Below are 19,027 nucleotides of genomic sequence, written 5' to 3'. Positions count from 1 at the left end.
GTATGTATTTGCCACTATTGGATCATGTATACTAATGTATTACCCACTCGGTATTCTATCAGTAGCTTAATACATATATAGCGAATGACTCGTTTAAACTAATATAATTTCGCCAGTCCCAACTTCAAAAAACGAGTCTGCTAATACATGGAGGCTTGACAATATTCAGAAAGATATACAAGAAACCTGTAAGAAAATTTACAACCTCGAGCATCCGAAAAGTAGAAAGATTTTTCAACGTTCTATAAAAATATATCAAGAACCGGTCGAAATTATCAAAAGAACACGAAATGGCAAGACCATAATTCAAAGCTTGATCTCCTCCCAACGCACCGGTTGGGCACACTCCCCACACACTGCACTACCGCCCATCTGTATTCTTTGACTCCTCAAAGTCATTAAGTGAGAGATTTTAGTGCACGGCCTCAGCCCATAACGGTATTGATGGCGTTGCTTTGCCCTTTCAAGTGCATAGTCTCGTTTGGGAGCCTCTGAAATGGGAGGATCGGGTTTTTTTATATGATGAACTACAGGTGTGGATTCTTCTACGTGTACTTTATGCTGCTCGGGTACGTTTTCATCTGGAGAAACTCTTTGAATTTCCTCCCACTCGAGGGTTTTCTGGTACACTTCCCAAGCTAAGTCCTGCTCCTCTTTCGATAGTTTCTCTTCTTCGTTTTCTTGCAAGAGGGTTTCGTGTTCGTGGTAATTTGAAATCCACCTGAAATGCAAAGATTGAATGTCTGTTACAACTGGCTATTTTGGTTAGTGTTGGAGTTGTTCTATATAGCATCTGACCAAAACCAAATACGTTGTAGTTCGGTGACCATAGGTAACAGATAGTAGAATCCGGCAAACATGATGACCATTTATCTAACATGAAGGATATAAACTGTATTTACTCGCATGCAAACCATCTAAGACAATATTTACAAGCACAAGAGAATCACGAACTGAACAAAACCGTTTGTACTTGCCAACTAGCAGTAGCCAAAATTTGCAAAAGAAGTCAGAACGATGTACCTGGGATAATATTTGCTTATCAAACTTTCGATTATGTTGTCTGAAGATAAACTTCCATGAGGAAGTGGCAGCTTCTCCTTCACTAGGTTTCCACCATAACCGGCTGTATTTTGTTCAGCCGTCTCTTGTCCCAAATCAGGCATTATGTCAGCATTATCATCATCGCCAAAGTCGAACAAATGTAGTATTTCTTCTTTAGACATTGTCCTGTGGACCTGCTGTCTATCAACTACTCTTGCTGCAAGGCCTTCCTTAGTCACCTGCAGAATTATTCTTTAATCACATTTCTTTCAAAAAAACTGGAAATAAATTACAGCTTAGTATTCTGATCTGCCATTACCTGACGCTTATATATTTTTTCTTCCATTGTAGCATGTGCCAGCAATCGGTATGCAAAAACAGGCTTCTTTTGGCCATATCTACACACGGATATATCTAATTTTCAGAAAATCCAAATTTAATTACTACTTGTTCAACAAAAAAAACAAGGCACGCGTACCTCCAAGCTCTATATATAGCCTGAAGATCATATGTTGGATTCCAGGATCCATCAACTATAATTACTCGGTTAGCTGCATGAAGATTAATCCCCAGAGACCCGGCCCTAGTCGATATCAAAGTGCATTTTACTCTTCTATTTGACGGATCGTTGAACCTTTCAACCAATTTTTGCCTTTCAGAGCATTCCGTTCTTCCATCTAATCTGTTGTAGATGCAGAAGGGAAGAATATTATTTCACCTTCATTTGATATAAAGCAAGAAAAAAAACCACTCTTATTTTTACAGACCGAGATTGATAAAAGCTTTTGTGCTTCTTATGACACAATCTATTTCAGAAATACAACAAAGATAGCTCAATATGGATCATCTGCTGCATCTGATGAAAATGGGAATGAGTGTGTAAATACACATGGCAATATTATTACGATGACTCCAAATTTTACCCTAATGGTAGGTAAATCAGACAATCCAATAAAAATATATATATCTATGAGCCAGCTCTGAAATGTATAAAAATTAAAAACCATATGCACCTGTACCAGTCCTTCCCCTTTTTCCAATATTTTCCATGCTTCCTCGGACGAAGGAACTTCGAAAGATGAAATTCAATCAGGTCAAGAGTTAATATACTCTGGCTGAAGACGAGTGCCTTATCACCCACATTCGAGCACATTGTGAGTATATCAAGAAGCAAAACTATTTTGCCACCTTGATCAGCTTCCTTGTAATTATTTTCCGTAAGAAGATCTCTCCACCAATCCTGGAAAGTTGATGCAAGAGACAATTTGGTCAAGTGTAATACTAAAACAAAAGAATTTAGACTTGTGTTTACCCAGCTGAAGAATAGGTAGACGCAGAAAAATTAGGTGTTCTATTATATCAAGTAAATGAGGAGGGTTAAGTCAGGGAGGGGGTAATAGAAAAAGGAAGTTTGCGGACCTGATAGAGAAATCCATTCTCATTTTTCTTGTGGGGGTTGACCAGTTTTTCTGCAACTGAGGACAATTGAATAAGAAGAAAGTAAGAAAAACAAAAAACCTCACACAAGAATGCACAGGAAATAGGTCCTAAGAAGTAAGAACACTATAAGCCATTTATTTGGAATTTAAGACAGCACTGCAGAAAAGTTTCCAGCATTGTACAGACACTAATTTGAGAAAATGCAGGTCATTTTCAGTTTTGATGAAACAAAGATGTCAAAACATGAAATATAAAGTTTCTATATACTAAGGAAACAAATAAACAATTCAACTAACTGCGTTCGACCTGACTCAGTTGTAACACTAACTATATCTGAAGGTGCATTTAGAATACCTCCAGGGATCACATTGTAGTCTACATTTTCATCGCTAGAGCTGTCATCTGCAAGACAATTCTCTGCATCCTCACGTTTAGCAGAGTCTTTGTTTTCTTTCCTCAATTGCAAAATCCCAGGATGATTCCATATCTGCAGAGAACACGTAGTATGTTAAACTTATACTCAGAAACAATACAATCAAGAATTGTATTTACAAAAAACAGTTAAGACATGATAGATGTTGCAAATTCGAAAATCTATAATCCTCCTCGCCTATAACTTCAATGGTGACACAGCAAAGATAATATCGAATTACTGAAATTTCTCTACAGAAATAGAGATATTAATATAACATATTCAGGAAACAAATGAGAGGGGGTGAAGAAAAAGGGTATATTTAGAGAAGCAAAACGAATACAAACCTGAGCTAAGGCCTGGTACCCCGCAAAAAAAGATCTTTTGATTATCTTTTCACCAGATATCTTGTCCTTTGCAAAACCATGAACATCAAGAAATCTCTGATACAGTTTTCTTTGTAATGGAGATAACTTTACAGAGATAACAAATACAGTTTTTGGGGGTAAATCTTTTTTAACCACATTCATGTCCATCCTTTGAACAAATCCTTTTAACTGCTCATACAGAATATGAGATCTTTGATTCATTATCTTCACATCTTCTGCAGTAGAATTGGTATGTTGACCATTTTCTATTGGATTTTGGAAACTGCAAATCAGCAAAACAGTGACCAGGTGACTAGGTAGCTTGGGGATAGACTAACGCCTAAAATGAATGCAATAGGTGAGAAAATGTTTCAGATTCTTACCGGTTCCTAAATTCATGGCTGCTACCAAGAAATCCTTCTCTAACAAAATCAACCATCTGTTCCAGATAAAGTTCAAGATGATCACCTAGTAGATTAAACATTCAACGTCAAGTCCAAAAAGTTCTGTATAGAAATTCATACACAATAGTACTCCATCAGATTGTTCTGAAGAGGTGATCCAGTCAATGCAATCCTTCTCTGGCACTTCACGTTTTTCAATGTCTGGGTTGTATCTGCCCTGGTGTTCTTGATAATGTGGGCCTCATCACAGACTAGGATATCAGGTCCATCCTAGCAAAAAATAACACACAATCCCGGAAAATAAAGATCCAAATTGGCTTAATAGAAAATTAAGAGATAGCACACAACATTATCAGATCTTCCATCAAAAGCACAAAAGAGAAAATGACTTCATAAGAATGATTTCCTTGTGCTTTCTCTTGCATATTTAGTTACAAATAATGACAATTGAAAATCACCTGAAGTGCATGACTAATCTCCCTAGCCAGGTCTCTGTCTTTGACATACTTTCCAAGAGACAAATTACGGAAGGCGGAATAGCCAATTAAGAAGACACCCCCTTTAGTTCTCCACTTGACAAGCAACTCAATTCTTTTCTCCCTGAATAAACAAAGCTAAAAGTATTACAGTATCTAGGAAAACTTGTGAAAGAGATTCATCTAAAGTTCTTATTTTACAGGAATTATATCAGCTATAATAAAATAAAATAATAATGAAAAAAAAAAGGTGAGCATGAAGCAGCGTGGAAAGCAGAGAACTAAAATCAGGTATAATCTAGAACAAAAGACAAACAAAATTCAAGCCCATTCTATAAACTAAAATGAAAACAACACAGGCAGAGGTTTAAGAATGCAACTAAATCTAGACAACTTCTTTCAGGTTCTGAACTAAATTCAAAATAAGGACTCCACAATTACTACTACCAATTTTCCAGTCATTATTTGCATTAATCAAACAAACAACACGAAATACAAACCTTGGAACATCGTCAAGCATGAAGATTCGAAGAGGCTTCAGCTCGGATGGTCTCCATTTCATAAACTCATGTCGCCAATTGTGTAGAACACTTACTGGTGTTACGATGAGTGCCGTTTTTAATCCTAGGTCGACAGTTCTCATAGCAGTGTACAGAAAAGCAATGACCTGTGTATGAAATTGACAGCTTAATAAAATCATAATTTTTTACATAACTCGAATAATATAAACCTGAAAGAGATGAATAAATTCAAATTCAAGACAGCCAGTAGGAATTCCTAGCATGTAGCGGCTTGTGTATCGGTAATCTGTATCCAATTATGGAAAGATAATCTAGAATATACTACTTGCATTACAAGCATCAAAAGAAATATAAGAAGTCTATAGTCAAACCGCATATACAAGAAGGATAATTTATCATACAAAAGAAGGTTTTTTCCTCCTCCTGTACAGATCAATCTCCTTCTGTTTCGATCAATGAAACATCTATAAACAAATTAACAAAAAGAAAACCTTGAAAAGAAAATAGGTTTGCACTTGAATATCCCAAAAAGGAAATGAAGATATTACGAGAGCCTTGTTCTTACTGAAAACAGTTCATACACCAGAAATAAAATTCTTAACGGGGGCATGGTAATAAATGTGGTATTCATTAATTAGGCTACAAAGGCTATTTCAAATGTTATTCACTATGTACTGCTAGTGCATTATCATGTAGCTCTTAAATGAATTCACTAGTTAGTGCATTATCATGTATCATCCCGAAAAGGATGATACATATCATCAGAACTTTCATCCAGATAATTATATGTGTAGTTGTATCAATAGAAAAAGGAAAAGCAGAAATTTAAAGTGAAATGTGTTTGACCGAGTTTGGAAATATTACCTGTAAAGTTTTACCTAACCCCATAGTATGAGCCAGAATGCAACCAAGACCTTTGTCGCCAGACCTCACTTTTCGCACAGATTGAATAATATTTTCCCACATAAATCTGATGCCTGCAATCTGAAGTATTTAAACTATCAAACTGGGACAATGTGTAAACGATAACTGACTAGATGCTAACAAGACAACTAACATTCTCAAGAAAACTATTTCAGCATGCGACCAAGTTGGAATTGAGAGATGTCATTACTTTATCTCACATTTCAATACATGAACCCAAATATGAAAATCAGAATTCAGGTAATGTGAACAGCTGAGCTGGCATGCAGACATAATTTCCATTCTGTAGTTCAAAAGAGGTTAGAATGCAAGCATTTTTATGCTCCAATTCTTGACCCAAAACCAATATACACTAATTCAGAGATCACAAATTTGGCTGCAGTTTATTCACATGAAACACGGTACAGAAAAAGAAACTTTTCCATTCATATGAAAAGCATAAAGAGTTACAAAAGGGTATTCCGTCATTGCCCAGCAAGTTACCTAATGCAGAAAACTATAAGGCCCTGATTCAGATTGTGAAAATACATGAATAGGGTAGAAACACTATATGGTAACATTAGGCAAACCTGATGGATTTTTAATTTCATTGAAATACTTGGAGGAATCCTCACTGGCTCTTCACCTTCCTCTCTCACCACATTTATTATGTAACCTGCAGACATATCGCCCAGCATTTCTACACCAGTGCCATCAAATGAACTCCTTTTACTGACCACCGATCTCATGGTAACAGATTTTGTAGAAAACCGTGCTTCCAAAGATTTAAGCCGCTCTTGACGCTCCTGAAAAAGAAATATATATGATATGTTCATAAGAGGTATTAGATTGATGCTAAAGAGAACTTTACCTTTTCAATTGCGATTTTCTTCTTAGTCTCTTCCCCCAATTCAGCATCATCAATGATCCTCCGAATTTTCTTTTTACGTCTTTTCTTAGAGCTGGAAAAAAAGGATGGACAATTAAATTGAATTGAAGGGTAATGCTAAGGTTCAGATAGGAATCAAATACTTCATCTATAAACTTGGTCACGCAACCTGAAAGACATTTCAAATGAAGACAGCAAACAAAAATGAAAGGACAAATCTTAAAGTTGAAATAATGTCAAAAAGAGAAAAGACATGCATGAGTCAAAAATCATATTATTCACAAACACAGATTCGTGGCATTCAGATTCTCTAACTTTAGGCATCAACTACCAGGGGCACAGATATTCGTCCTCGTAAAACTCAGAGACTGTCAGGTTTTCCAGTTTTCTGGCCCGGAGTTGCCATGACAAACTATAATTCTTATTCTAATTCAACTGAAACAGGATATTAAATTGAAGAAAGAAAGCCGGTAAAATTCTGCCAGAGCAAACAATAAAGCATTATATAAAGACTAAATCACAAAGATGAATAAGTAAGAAACAAACAATCATATTTCCCAAACAGAGTAGTACAAAACGGAAAAGGGAACTATTGTCGTACAATTTAACTATCACGGAATCCTAAAAGATAAACTTGCATTTGCATCTCTTAACTCTCAATCTTTAGGCCATTCCAAATAATGATATATATTATATGTGGATTTGGAATTCCAAAAGCCTTGACAGAAAATCCTAGGCAAAATTTCAAAATATTTGAACTTTAAGGTTTAAACGTAATGGAGATGTGTATAAACCATCATTTGTGAGGAGTAACCGCTTTGATTGTTAGTTATTATGTCCTAAGGGCTCGAACAAAAACAACATTGATCGGGATCTAGTGTACCTGGCATTGACATTGACGTCTGCATCTGAATCATCGGAATCCGAATCTGAACTAGAATCCGAATCCGAACTAGAGACAATATCAATTTCTGTTTTGGTGGCTTCCTCGATATGTGACAATCTATTTCCAGCAACAGAAGCTTCATCATCACTATCTACAGTAATTGTACAACATTTCTTCTTGTCAGACTGTAGGTCATCATCACATTCACTTGAACGCTTAACCCCCCTAGGCTGAACTAAATCCTGAACAGCAGAGCCATCAATCAGAGAGGCATCACTGCAACTCTTTGCTTTCTCTCCATTAACAACACCAGACAACTCAGGCACACTATCATTTTCAGCAGTGCCATCCTCTTGAGTCATGAAACCATCAATGGAGGAATTATCTCCCTGAATATCATCCTGGTAAGAAAATATAACAAAAGAAACATGACAACAATAATGATTTAGAAGGGCTAGCTGGGAGAAATTAATGGAAATGTAACTGCCTAACGTGAATCAAATTTGAACAATTAAGCATATATGTAACAAATCTTATAACTTTGTGCTCAAATTAAGCAACGAGATAAGGAATAAATAACAACACTTGAAGTAGGGGTGTAAATGAGCGGAGCCGGCTCGTGAGCTCGATGAACAGGCTCGCGAGCTTTTTTCAGTTTTAATGTTTATTATAAATAATATATAATAATAATATAATAAATACATAAAAAAATTCAAAAAAATAAATTATAGCTCATAATTATTTTGTCACAATTTTGTTACTTATAAATGATTTATTAGTAAAAAAATAATTATATGAGTGATATTAAAAAAATATAAATATAAATAAACAAAATGAGCATTGGATCGAGCTCAAGCCCAAAAAAATACACTCATGCTCGTTAAAATCGACTCGAGCTCTCCTAGTTTACACCCCTAACTTGAAGCATCATTTTCACCAAAACCATGACTAAGACTTGGAAATAGCTATTATAAATAACTAAGTTAAACAAAATAGACCCAAAACAGCTGAAGGCTTTAAAGTCAACCTCTTTGCATTGCTTTCTACGTCTCCTTTGTTTCAAACGAATATGAAGCTTGCGATCCGCATTTGCATCTTCTTCCTCTTTAACCTGTCACACAGAGATATAAGTCAAAGAAACAGCTTCATATCAGGTATTAGGAGCAAGATAGTCTATTATATTACAAAAGTAGGAAAATACACAACATTCTAACGTGTTCAGTGTTCCCTAAAGAATCACTACAACACTGGCTCATACTATAACGGCAGGGAAGGTTCAAACAAATCTATGAAGCATGGTTGAACCACCTATTAAGCACGCGTTGGAAAGTCGAAAACATTTTTAAATATTCACACAAAGGTAAATTTTGAGAACTTTACCATGCCAAAAGTTATTAAACCAGTTCAAACTGAAATCTTCTTTACATTTAAATTCAAGAATTTATAACAATGTGATGAAGGATAACTAGGAAGTGGAATAAAATACAAAGAACGCTGTTGCACGAGAAAATGAAAACGTTCTTTCAAAAAAATTATTTGATTTATTTCTAGAATATTTTTCAGTTTGCGTTGCGAAATTGTTGAAGCTCAATATGCCATATAAGAAACTTACGAGTTCTTAAGTAACATTCATACGTTTATATTATTTATTTTATTTTATATTTACTTTCTTTATATTTTATTCTTTTGTATTTCTAACCAATATCCAACTACAACACTATATACATGTTGAAAACATAATAATTGCTGGGCAGAACTGCAGAGAAGTGCAGATTTCGGCTGAACAGATTGGGATCGGCGTAAAACAGGAGAGTTGAAGATCGAAGAAATTGGCCCCGCTGCAGTCCAAGGATTCTATATAGATTAAAGTTAACAAAAGGAACAAGCTAAATTTTGCAAGATATGCAACTTTGGATTTAGACTTGATGAAAACTAAAACGGTAACTGTTATCTAGGTGTCCGAAAGGAACATAAATTTATAATGACATTCCTCATTTAACATTTAAGAAGGCAAAAAAATGTTACAAGATCATCACCAATTAGGATTTCATCCTCATTTGAGCATCACCACTATATCTTCATGTACAACCCAATGTCCTCGTATTTATTCTATATATTGCAATCCAAAACATGAACCACCAGAAAAATGAAATTGAAAATATATTTATGAAATACGCCAGGTGGATTTTGTAATGCTAGGGTTAGCTTATCCCGACTGTCCCATCCATTTATTTCCTAAACCTATGACTGAGACTATGTTGACCTGACATGCGATAACAATTCTCATTGAATACATGTAAGGCCACCTTATTGTAAGTTGCACAGTAATATCAATATGAAAACTCATCTTAGGAAGACTGTTTTCTTGAATACATTTTTCCTCATACGCAGAAATTTTGGGGAAAGGAAAACAATGTCAATCACTCTATTCCACAATCAGCTACAAGACATAGGTGAAAAAAGCTATCACGCTATTCGCTTATTACTCGATGCTATGAACATTAACAAACAAAGCTGACAAAAGTAACTCCTCAAAACATGAGAAAAATAAAGGACCGATGATTTACAGTTTAGCACATTAGACATTCCTAGCTTAGATGAATGAAGTGTGAGTCACTTTTTCTGTTATTGCTATAGATTCAAAGGAACAGATTCTGGAAATACAACCAACTGACCTTTCTAAAGTTTTTTTTTTGTTCTTCAGTAAGATTCAGATCTCTTTCGTTTTCTATAGCATCCGCAACAAATGGATCGCTTGAAGTACCATCAACATCATCAATCTCCTCCACCTGACCATGCCGTATACATGAGACACGAGTACTTATGAATAAGTAGTCAAAATAATTAATAGAACGAGTTTGAACATCCTGCTCTTTCAAATACAAATAACTAGGTCGCCTTGATTAAGTGTGAAAACGGCTTAGAAAAATTTGAATCATAGACCGTGTAGTATAAATAATATGATCATGATTATTTGAGTTCAGTTACCATATTGAGAGATATGATAAGATCAATAAGTGTTTAAGGAAAACTTGGGTGCCACCAAAGATATATGACAGAACAGATCAAAAACATTTCACCTCATCAACTCCTGGGAATTTCAGACCCAGTTCAGCAGCCTGTTGTGGGGTGCTAGCCAAGTAGACAGAAGCCCAGTGCTTGCTGCCGAAAGAGATATCCTCCACGGATGACTTATCAGAGCACATTTTGCCGAAAGAATCCCAATCTACATTCGTACTACTATTTACAGCTACACTGCTTTCACTTGCCACAGCTCTTTTCTCCAGGAAACCACTAGCGCCTTCCTCCAAAACTTTGCCATGCCGTCTGCCCTACAATGAAGATTCCAAATTCAGGATTCAAACTTATCCCATGATCACATTAACTCATGTAAGAGGCTGACAATGCACCTTCTCACAGGCCTGTGAATCTTGAGATACTCTTCAGCCTGAGAAACTGATGCAGTAGCATCAACTGACATTTGAGTTCCTACCCAGTGAGTCCTACTTTTCCAGGCCTCAGTGCAGCAACCATTAGGAGCTTGCCTTTCAATCCACTTATACAGACTGGAAAGATCAATATCGGCACCATCAAGTTGCTCCTGCTCAAAGAAAAATGAAAGTACAAACAAATGACATCACTACTAAAGCAGAAATTTATCAGGTAGTACAAATTTATCCTTTATAGATTCCCCTATAAAATTGAATGTGAATATTAGTTTGATTTATGAGAATAAAAAGTAAAGTTAGTTACGGTGAGGCCCTCTCAAACATGTTCAAACGTGAACTACCTATCAGTGGATATCCTAGTGTCTACCCTTCACTTTTTCATATATATTTTAAACCTGTACACTAAGGCAGCATGTCAGCGAGTTTTAAGTTATTATGTCAAACATATTAATAAAAACAAGTATAAAATATACCAATAAATGAGCACTCTCAGTCTCAAGCTCATCAAGCGCCACTTCCCATTCTTCCTTGAATGCCGCCATCTCTTCTGCTACAGCCTTGTCCAACTGCCAACCACCAAAAAGCATCAGAAATAGAATGATTATAGATAGAAAAATACATTAAAAAATATTTAAAAAAAAAAAAGAGGGACAGTAATAACTTACCTCATCACTGGAAAGAGATTGAGACAATTCTTTCCTAACATCAGCCTCTACTTTACTTAGAGATTCCTCTTCCAGTGCCTCTTGAGCTTCCGCAGCCTTAGAAAAATAAATTAGTTATTGTTATTACAGTAAAAGAGTGGATGTGCCAAGTTTGGAGCAAGATAAGTAAAAACATTTTACTTTGCTCTCAACTTCTAAAAGCTCGGCAATGAGACCTTCAATCTCCTCTTCAGTCAATGGTTCCTGCGAACATATCAAAATGCAAATTTACATGTAGGACAGAGAAGGAAGAAAAATAGAAGAACAAACCCATGCAATTATGAGTCAACAACAAACACATCTGGAGACAGGCAAAAGTCTTGAAGATATGAATTCAATAAAAGAATATAAATAAGGTGTATTTTGATGGAGTCCAATGGTGATCATGCATAGCTACTCAGAAAACAATAATGCTACAGATATAAGGACCTTGTATCAATTACAAAGGAACAAAAAAGATTGACAGATATTTTTCCCATCGATCATCTTAATCCAAGTCAGAGATATTTTCGTTTCCATATTGAAAAAAAAATCATCATCTACTACAAAGTACGAGTGGTACAAATTCTAATATTGGTAGGCCTAAATTTTACTTTCGCCAAATAATCCAATTTTTTTTCTGGCTTGTTAATTTGTCTCCTGAAGTACTCAACTCTCTCTATTCCATCAGGCCACTATATTCTAGCCCTCGAGGTTATCTTAGCCAATTTTCATACGAGAATCCAGTAGTGGAAGCACAGCTGCTGCTAAGTATACTTGTATTCTACTATTCCGAACATGGCCATCACATTTAAACATGAACACTTCAAAAACAATGACACACTTTCAAGCTCCCCATTACCAACACCAACAAAACGAAGGGAAGCACAATTTCATCATTATTATAATTCAGATTAAAAGGTTCGTCGCCGTAAATAATTTCTTAAAACAAAAGAAGAAGAAGAAAAACTGAAACAGAAGACCTAAATCACGATAGATTTAATTAAGTTCGAACGAGGAGAAATTTTTCCCTAAACAACAGAAAACGGAATCTGATCAAACGGAAGGTGAATGAATTTTCCCCGGCAAAACGTACAAAAATCTCCAAATTATTCAAATTAAAAAAGGAATTACGAAAAAAGCACCTCAGAATGTGATGCTTCTTCGTCTTCTTCTTCCTCCTCGTTATCATCCTCCATGGAATCGTCGGAAGAATCATTCTGTACAAGCTCAATTTCTTCCTCTGGTTTTTCCATCTCCTTTCCTTCGTCCATTGCTGGAACTATTTTTTGAATCAGAATAAATTGTTTTTCTCACAGAAGAAATACCTCCATATCAGTACTTCTCTCAGTTCAGTGGGTTTTAGCGAAGAAGAAGACGGAGTTTGGGGAAAACCAAATGCGACGGCGTACCCAAATTTTCACAGAAATTGGACGTTGCGGTAATTAAATAAATTAATAAATAAAAGCATTTTATTTTATTTTTCCCTAATTTGTCTCACTAATTACCATTTTATCTTTGCATTAATAATTAAATTGACTAGTTATGTATTCTTCTCTCTTACTTTATTTATTTTTAACTTTTAAAATGTTACCATTCTGGTGTTATGGTATAAATAAATATCGTGAAATACGAGAGTCTAGGTTTATTCAGTGCACATGTATAGTTGGTTACGGGTTGCTTCATTATCAAATAAAAAATAAAAAAATCAATAATTCAATTAATGATATGAAATTATTTTTTTTTTTCCGGTAGTGATCTTATCTTGTGTACATAATTACGAGGAAACGGAGAATTATCTGGTTATGTCGGGGTCGTTTAATGTCGACGGTAATTTTTACTGTCAACTGCATCTTCACTATCGTCCTCGCGTCTTCGTTGTTCATCACCGACACATACAGTCTTTCATGTCGGGCTAGGTATTGAAAAACCAACGAATCTAGATATATGTAGTTTCATATTTTTGTGCTAATCATTCATAATGCTTATTAATTAAAATGATATATGTTTTTTCTGTAAAGTCGTGGCCCATCGGCTCGAGACCATAATAATAATTGCACAAGCCCAACTGACCCAATTTCAAAATCAGAGTCAATATATAAAATTTTGAATTAATTAAGGAACTCATTTTTATTTATTTTATTCTCCATAGTCCATACTATAATACTATTGCATAAATTTATTTACTTTTTAATTTTGTTATTAAAATATAAAATAAAAGGATTCAAATTTATATTGTTTCAAATAAAATCTAGAAATATTAATTAATTTTGCATTTTTTTTATGAATATCTCTAAAAATGTAGGAATCACTATTTCCGAAGCCCAAAATTCTTAACGTACTATATATGTAGAACGGATACGGGAAGCAAACACGGCGAAACGGGGAAACAGGCACCGGAAAATCCCATTTTCCAAAATGTTGGATACGGGAACATGGGGAAACGTGTAAGTAGTAAAAATATAAGGATACATCTATAATTTCTAAAAAAATATTATAACGTTTAACTTATATATTTATCATTAATTGCATATTTGCATCTACAAATTATATATAATTTACGAGTTCCAAGCCGAATTATCATTCCACAAATTTGAGCCATACAAATTTATTTATGTATGGAATTAACATCTACAAAAAATATTAAAACACCAATAAAAGTAAAAAAGGATACATAAGGTTTAAGATATTTTTAAGCATATTCACTTCCGAGCCTTTATCTAAAACTTGTTTTGGATTTTCTTTGGTGGAAACGAGTTTTCATTTTTTCATTATTACCAGAAACAGTCCCAAAACATTTCCGACAGGTATTATGGTGTTTCAATTTCCAAAATGTTTTCGAAGCGTGGAAACGCGTGCGTATAGAAATTGCCGTAAATCTTAGCCTACTATCGATTGCATTATTCTTCTCTACAATTACATTATTGTTACTTGTCTTCCTATGATGGTACACAAGGGTTCAATATCATAGAAATCAAGCATGCAAAATAAATAATAACAATTATAAACCTTTACATTTACTAATTAATACTCAATTAGTTACTTAATTAAAACCAAAAAAGCAACTAAAGTACTAAAAAAAAATGAACACTTATACAAACTTCTGTAAAACTACAGAAGTCCTATAACAGGTGAATGTGCAAATATCAATTTCTCTTTATTACCATTATACCCCCAGTTCCGACAAATGCTCTTTCGCCTCGGCTTCGCTTCACCGAGCATCGTTATAACATCCCGCATTGAAGGCCTGTCCTTCGGCAGTTTCGCGGTGCAGACGAGTGCTATTTTCAGGACGAGAATCATCTCTTCTTGCACGTGCTTGCAATCGCCTGCAATGTCGGAATCAAGTGCCGATTCGGGCTCTGCGGATTTGCTGTTGACTTTTCTTCGGACCCATTCGACTATGTCGATCGATGAGTCACCGAATGAAGGGTCTAACGGGGTTTTCCCCGTTAGCAGCTCGAGAAGCACTACTCCGTAGCTGTATATATCGCTCTTCTCGTCGACCTTCAATGTGTATCCATATTCTTTATGGAGGAAAACAAAAAATTAGTACCAAAAAAAAAAAGTCGTTTAAGCTTAAGAGTGGCAGTCGGAGGGATGCAAAAATTCGAATATTTTAGTACCTAAAATATGAAAAATGCATGATAATATTGATATTATAAGTGTAATAATATGAAAGTGATTTAAGGCTAAGAGTCGAAATCTCATATATATTTCAGTTCGGATCCAAAAAAAAAGTCGGACTCGTAATTATGGAATTCGGGATGGAAAATATTGTTCAAAAAACTGGAAAAATTCGGATAGGAATCGGCCAAAATTAAAAATTCCTTTCCCATTTCCATTTTATTGCATTTAGCACCCTTGTATTTATTAAAAATGTCAATAAATCCCCATATTATAATTATTAACAAATTTGCCCCTATTATTCAATTTTATTAGCAAATTACCCCTAAAAATGAATCTTAGGAGGTTTTCAACTAATATTTAACACCAAGATTTTTTTAGCAATTCGGTTAACACAGAGGTGATAAAATAGAATGCAATAAATTGAAGATAATTATACACTAATTAAATAATTAATTACCTGGTGCAATGTAGCCATAGGAACCAGCCACCATAGAAACAGTCTCATTCTTGTGAGCCATTGTTCTAGCCAATCCAAAATCGGCAATTCTCGCCTCGAAATCGGAATCGAGCAGAATGTTGTTCGCCTTGACATCCCGGTGGATAACCGGCGGGCGGCAATCGTGGTGCAGGTAAGCAAGCCCCTGCGCCACGCCGAGCGCGATATTATACCTCGAAACCCAATCCAAAAACATCACTTTCTCCGACTTCAACTTCCCATGCAACGCCTCGCCGAGGTTCCCGTTCGGCATGTACTCGTAAACCATCATCACGTCTTTCTCGTTGTGCAAATACCCCAACATTCGCACTATATTCCGATGCCTAAGTTTCCCCAAAAGATCCACCTCAGCGAAGAGATCGGCCTCTCCCGTCTCGACATCTGTCTCGTCCGACGACGACGACCTCCACAGCTTCTTAACGGCTACTATAGAGTGCGGCCGTTGGATCTCGGCCTTGTACACTATCCCGGTCCCACCGACACCTATCACGTTCGACTCTTTAAGACAACCTAATATGTCGGAACTCGTGAAATGAAGCCGTTGGAACGCCACTAACCGCCACGGCCATTCCGAGTTAGTTTTCTTGAACCAATCGGAGAACGAGTAGCTACACAAGTACCACTTCTTGTACACCTGTCTCCCTCCGAAAACTAAAACCCCGACGGATAAAATCACCGATATTCCGACGAGAAACCCCACGAGTACGTGGTTTACGCGTACTACTTTCCTAGGCTTGTTCGCTGCACCGACGACACTCTGCGAGCAAGGTGGGAGTATCGCGCCACATAGACCGGCATTCCCTACGAGATCGCTCGGATTGATGGTGGTTAAAATGCCGGTGTTCGGAATGGGGCCCGCGAGCCTGTTGTAAGAGACGTTGAGCATTTCGAGAGCCGGCGAGCTTCCGAAACTATCCGGAATCTTCCCAACGAGAGAGTTGTTCGATAGATCGAGGACCGAGAGAGTCGGGATTGTGGCGATGGCCCGCGGAATCTCCCCCGTTAAATGGTTGCTCCTGAGATTCAACGTCACGAGCTTCTCGCAAGAGGCGATGCTCTGAGGAATCGGTCCCGATAAAAAGTTGTAAGAGAGATCGAGCACAGAGAGGGAAGGGCAGTCTTGGAATTGGTCCGGGATTTTCCCCTGCAGATTGTTGGCCGAGGCGCTGAAGGTTTGGAGGGTTTGAATGGATAGGATACTCGAAGGCAAAGAAGAATCGAGGCGATTGTACGATACATCGATAAAGGAAAGCGAAGTCGAAAGTGTAAAATCTTGAGGTATTTCACCACTTAGATTATTGTTAGATAATTCTAGTCTTTGGAGCTTTGGCAGAGTACCTAAGCCTAATGGAATCGGGCCCGAAAAATGATTTCTTTGGATCCGAACACGAACCAACGAAGAACAGTTCGATAGGCCCGTCGGAATCGAACCAGAGAACGAGTTATTGAAGAGGATGAGTTTAGTGAGATTACCCGAGTCACACAAGCCAGGTGGAATCTCGCCCGACAACAAATTCGAGGAAACGTCCAGCCATTGCAACGGAGAGTTTCGTCCGAGGTTTAACGGCAACGAGCCACTCAAAGAATTCTTCCACAACTCGAGAACTTCGAGCTTTTTAAGCTCGCCGATGCCGACAGGAATCGAGCCATTCAGCTCATTACACATAAGGTTCAGCAGCTGCAGATTCTCGAGCTCCGCCACCTCGTTCGGTATCGGCCCTGATAATTTGTTGTCCGAAAGATCGAGAAACACTAAGGACTTCATATTTCCGATTTCCGACGGAATTCTGCCTTCGAAACTGTTCTGGTACAAGTAAACCGTCGTCAGTTTCTTCAACATGCCTAGCTCCTTCGGAATCGAGCCACCCAACGCGCCGACAGCCAAATCGAGATACTGAAGATTACTGAGATTGCCGAATTCCGACGGAATTGGACCTTCGAACTGATTGTACCCCATGATGATAGTCTCTAAGGACGACATCTGTCCGATTTCCGCCGGGATTTTTCCGGTGAGATTGTTACCCGATAGGCCTAGAAACTTCAGCTTCTGCATATTCTTGAAAGACGACGGGATCGTGCCTTCGAAGAAACTCCCCCTGAAATCGAGAACCTCGAGCGAAAACGAACGGCCGAGATCTTCCGGGAGGAGTCCCTCGAAGTTGTTGCTCGACGCATTGATGCTTTTCAAGCCCGGAATGCCGCCTAGGCCGAACGGAAACCCCCCGACGAAGTTGTTCTGGCTCACATCAACGGCGGTCAATGAAGCGAGGCCGGCTAACGATTTCGGCAAATACGACGAGAAATCATTGCAGCTGAGGTCGAGCTCCGATAGAGTTGTCAGATCACGAACGCGGTCCGAGACGAGGCCGCTGAGGTTCATGTTCGATAAATCCAGCTTCGAAACGAGCCCGTTCGAGCTGCAGAGTACGCCGGTCCAATTGCAGTGTGGCGAATCATTTGGAACTCTCCACTCTTTCAAATGATCCATCGGATCGATGAAGCCCGATTTCAACGCCAAAAGTGCCGATAACTCGGGATTCGAAACATCTATAGATGTAACTACATTGGCAAAAAATGAACACAAACCAATGGAACAGTACAAGAACAAGAAAAGGTGATGAGTTTTCTTCTCCATATTTATTTAATTTATTTAAAAAAAATTAAATAAATTAATAATAATCAGTGTTCTTGCATCACTGCAGAAACAAGATTGTGTGATCATGAAACAGGGGAGAGTTATATGAAGGAGATAAGTGATTGTGTAATAAGTTTGTTATGATCACAATTATTGATCAAGAATGGGGGGGCGGGGGCCCCCTCCACTTGTCCATGTGTATTAAGCATGGAAATTAATGATTAATGATTAATGATTAATTTGGTGATTAGTTTAATGTGAGTTCGTGAGGTCTCGGGATTATAAACAGGTACTGATTAATTAATCATGCAACAAATGACTGTAAAGGTTTTTGGATTCAAGTACAATTGTTCCGACATTGAAACATGGGAAGGAATGTGTTTTACTCCATATGAACTCAGTGATTATTCATCATGATCAATGAGTCAACTCGGACAATGGTAATTAATCTGGTTTTTTTATTTTTCATATATATATATTTATATATATATATATATATATATATATATATATATATATATTGAAATTAGAAATATGAAATTTGAATAATTTTTTGCAGGAATAATAAGATTTTTTTGCAGGAATAAGAAATTATAATAAATTTGGATTTTATTTTTTTGAGAAAAAAAAATTGAATTTTAAAATAGTTAAAAAGGAGTGCAATTATAGAAATTCAAAATAGATGTTAAAGAACAAATCAATCATGACAAACTTTTTTTCATTTCTTTGTCCGTAACTTTTGTCCTTTTACTAATTGGCTAAAACTAGGGGGTTTTCGAGTTTATTCGATT

At 36.7% G+C, this 19,027-nt stretch overlaps 2 protein-coding genes across 3 annotated transcripts; both read right to left on the bottom strand.

The window, feature by feature from the left end:
- Positions 1 to 76: 76 nt before the first annotated feature.
- Positions 77 to 12,995, bottom strand: ATRX (P-loop containing nucleoside triphosphate hydrolases superfamily protein). 2 transcript variants are annotated; one of them, XM_012979212.2, is made up of 24 exons: positions 12,621 to 12,995; positions 11,638 to 11,700; positions 11,458 to 11,553; positions 11,266 to 11,358; positions 10,754 to 10,944; positions 10,424 to 10,670; positions 10,019 to 10,132; positions 8,371 to 8,454; positions 7,341 to 7,744; positions 6,440 to 6,530; positions 6,159 to 6,374; positions 5,530 to 5,649; positions 4,645 to 4,811; positions 4,127 to 4,268; positions 3,789 to 3,938; positions 3,648 to 3,703; positions 3,244 to 3,547; positions 2,839 to 2,971; positions 2,464 to 2,519; positions 2,058 to 2,284; positions 1,523 to 1,726; positions 1,364 to 1,442; positions 1,024 to 1,283; positions 77 to 721 (listed from the first exon to the last, which is right to left on the bottom strand). In XM_012979212.2, the coding sequence occupies exons 1-24, from the start codon at positions 12,747 to 12,749 to the stop codon at positions 307 to 309; spliced, it is 4,041 nt and encodes a 1,346-aa protein (XP_012834666.2). In that variant the 5' UTR covers positions 12,750 to 12,995; the 3' UTR covers positions 77 to 306. The 2 variants fall into 2 exon arrangements, with proteins under 2 accessions (XP_012834666.2, XP_088676284.1); XM_088820158.1 differs by lacking the exons at positions 11,266 to 11,358; positions 11,458 to 11,553; positions 11,638 to 11,700; positions 12,621 to 12,995 and having other exon boundaries at positions 10,424 to 10,675; positions 10,754 to 10,894.
- Positions 12,996 to 14,343: 1,348 nt separating this feature from the next.
- LOC105955487 (Leucine-rich receptor-like protein kinase family protein) lies at positions 14,344 to 18,419 on the bottom strand. Its single transcript, XM_012979214.2, has 2 exons — positions 15,563 to 18,419; positions 14,344 to 15,002 (listed from the first exon to the last, which is right to left on the bottom strand). Exons 1-2 carry the CDS (start codon positions 18,234 to 18,236, stop codon positions 14,587 to 14,589), a joined length of 3,090 nt encoding a protein of 1,029 aa, XP_012834668.2. The 5' UTR covers positions 18,237 to 18,419; the 3' UTR covers positions 14,344 to 14,586.
- Positions 18,420 to 19,027: the final 608 nt, after the last annotated feature.

The sequence above is a fragment of the Erythranthe guttata genome, chromosome 6 (genome assembly GCF_056151865.1).
Source record: "Erythranthe guttata isolate IM_541 chromosome 6, IM_541, whole genome shotgun sequence".
In the NCBI taxonomy this organism is placed as follows: Eukaryota; Viridiplantae; Streptophyta; class Magnoliopsida; order Lamiales; family Phrymaceae; genus Erythranthe; species Erythranthe guttata.
This window is presented reverse-complemented; position numbering and strand designations above follow the sequence as displayed.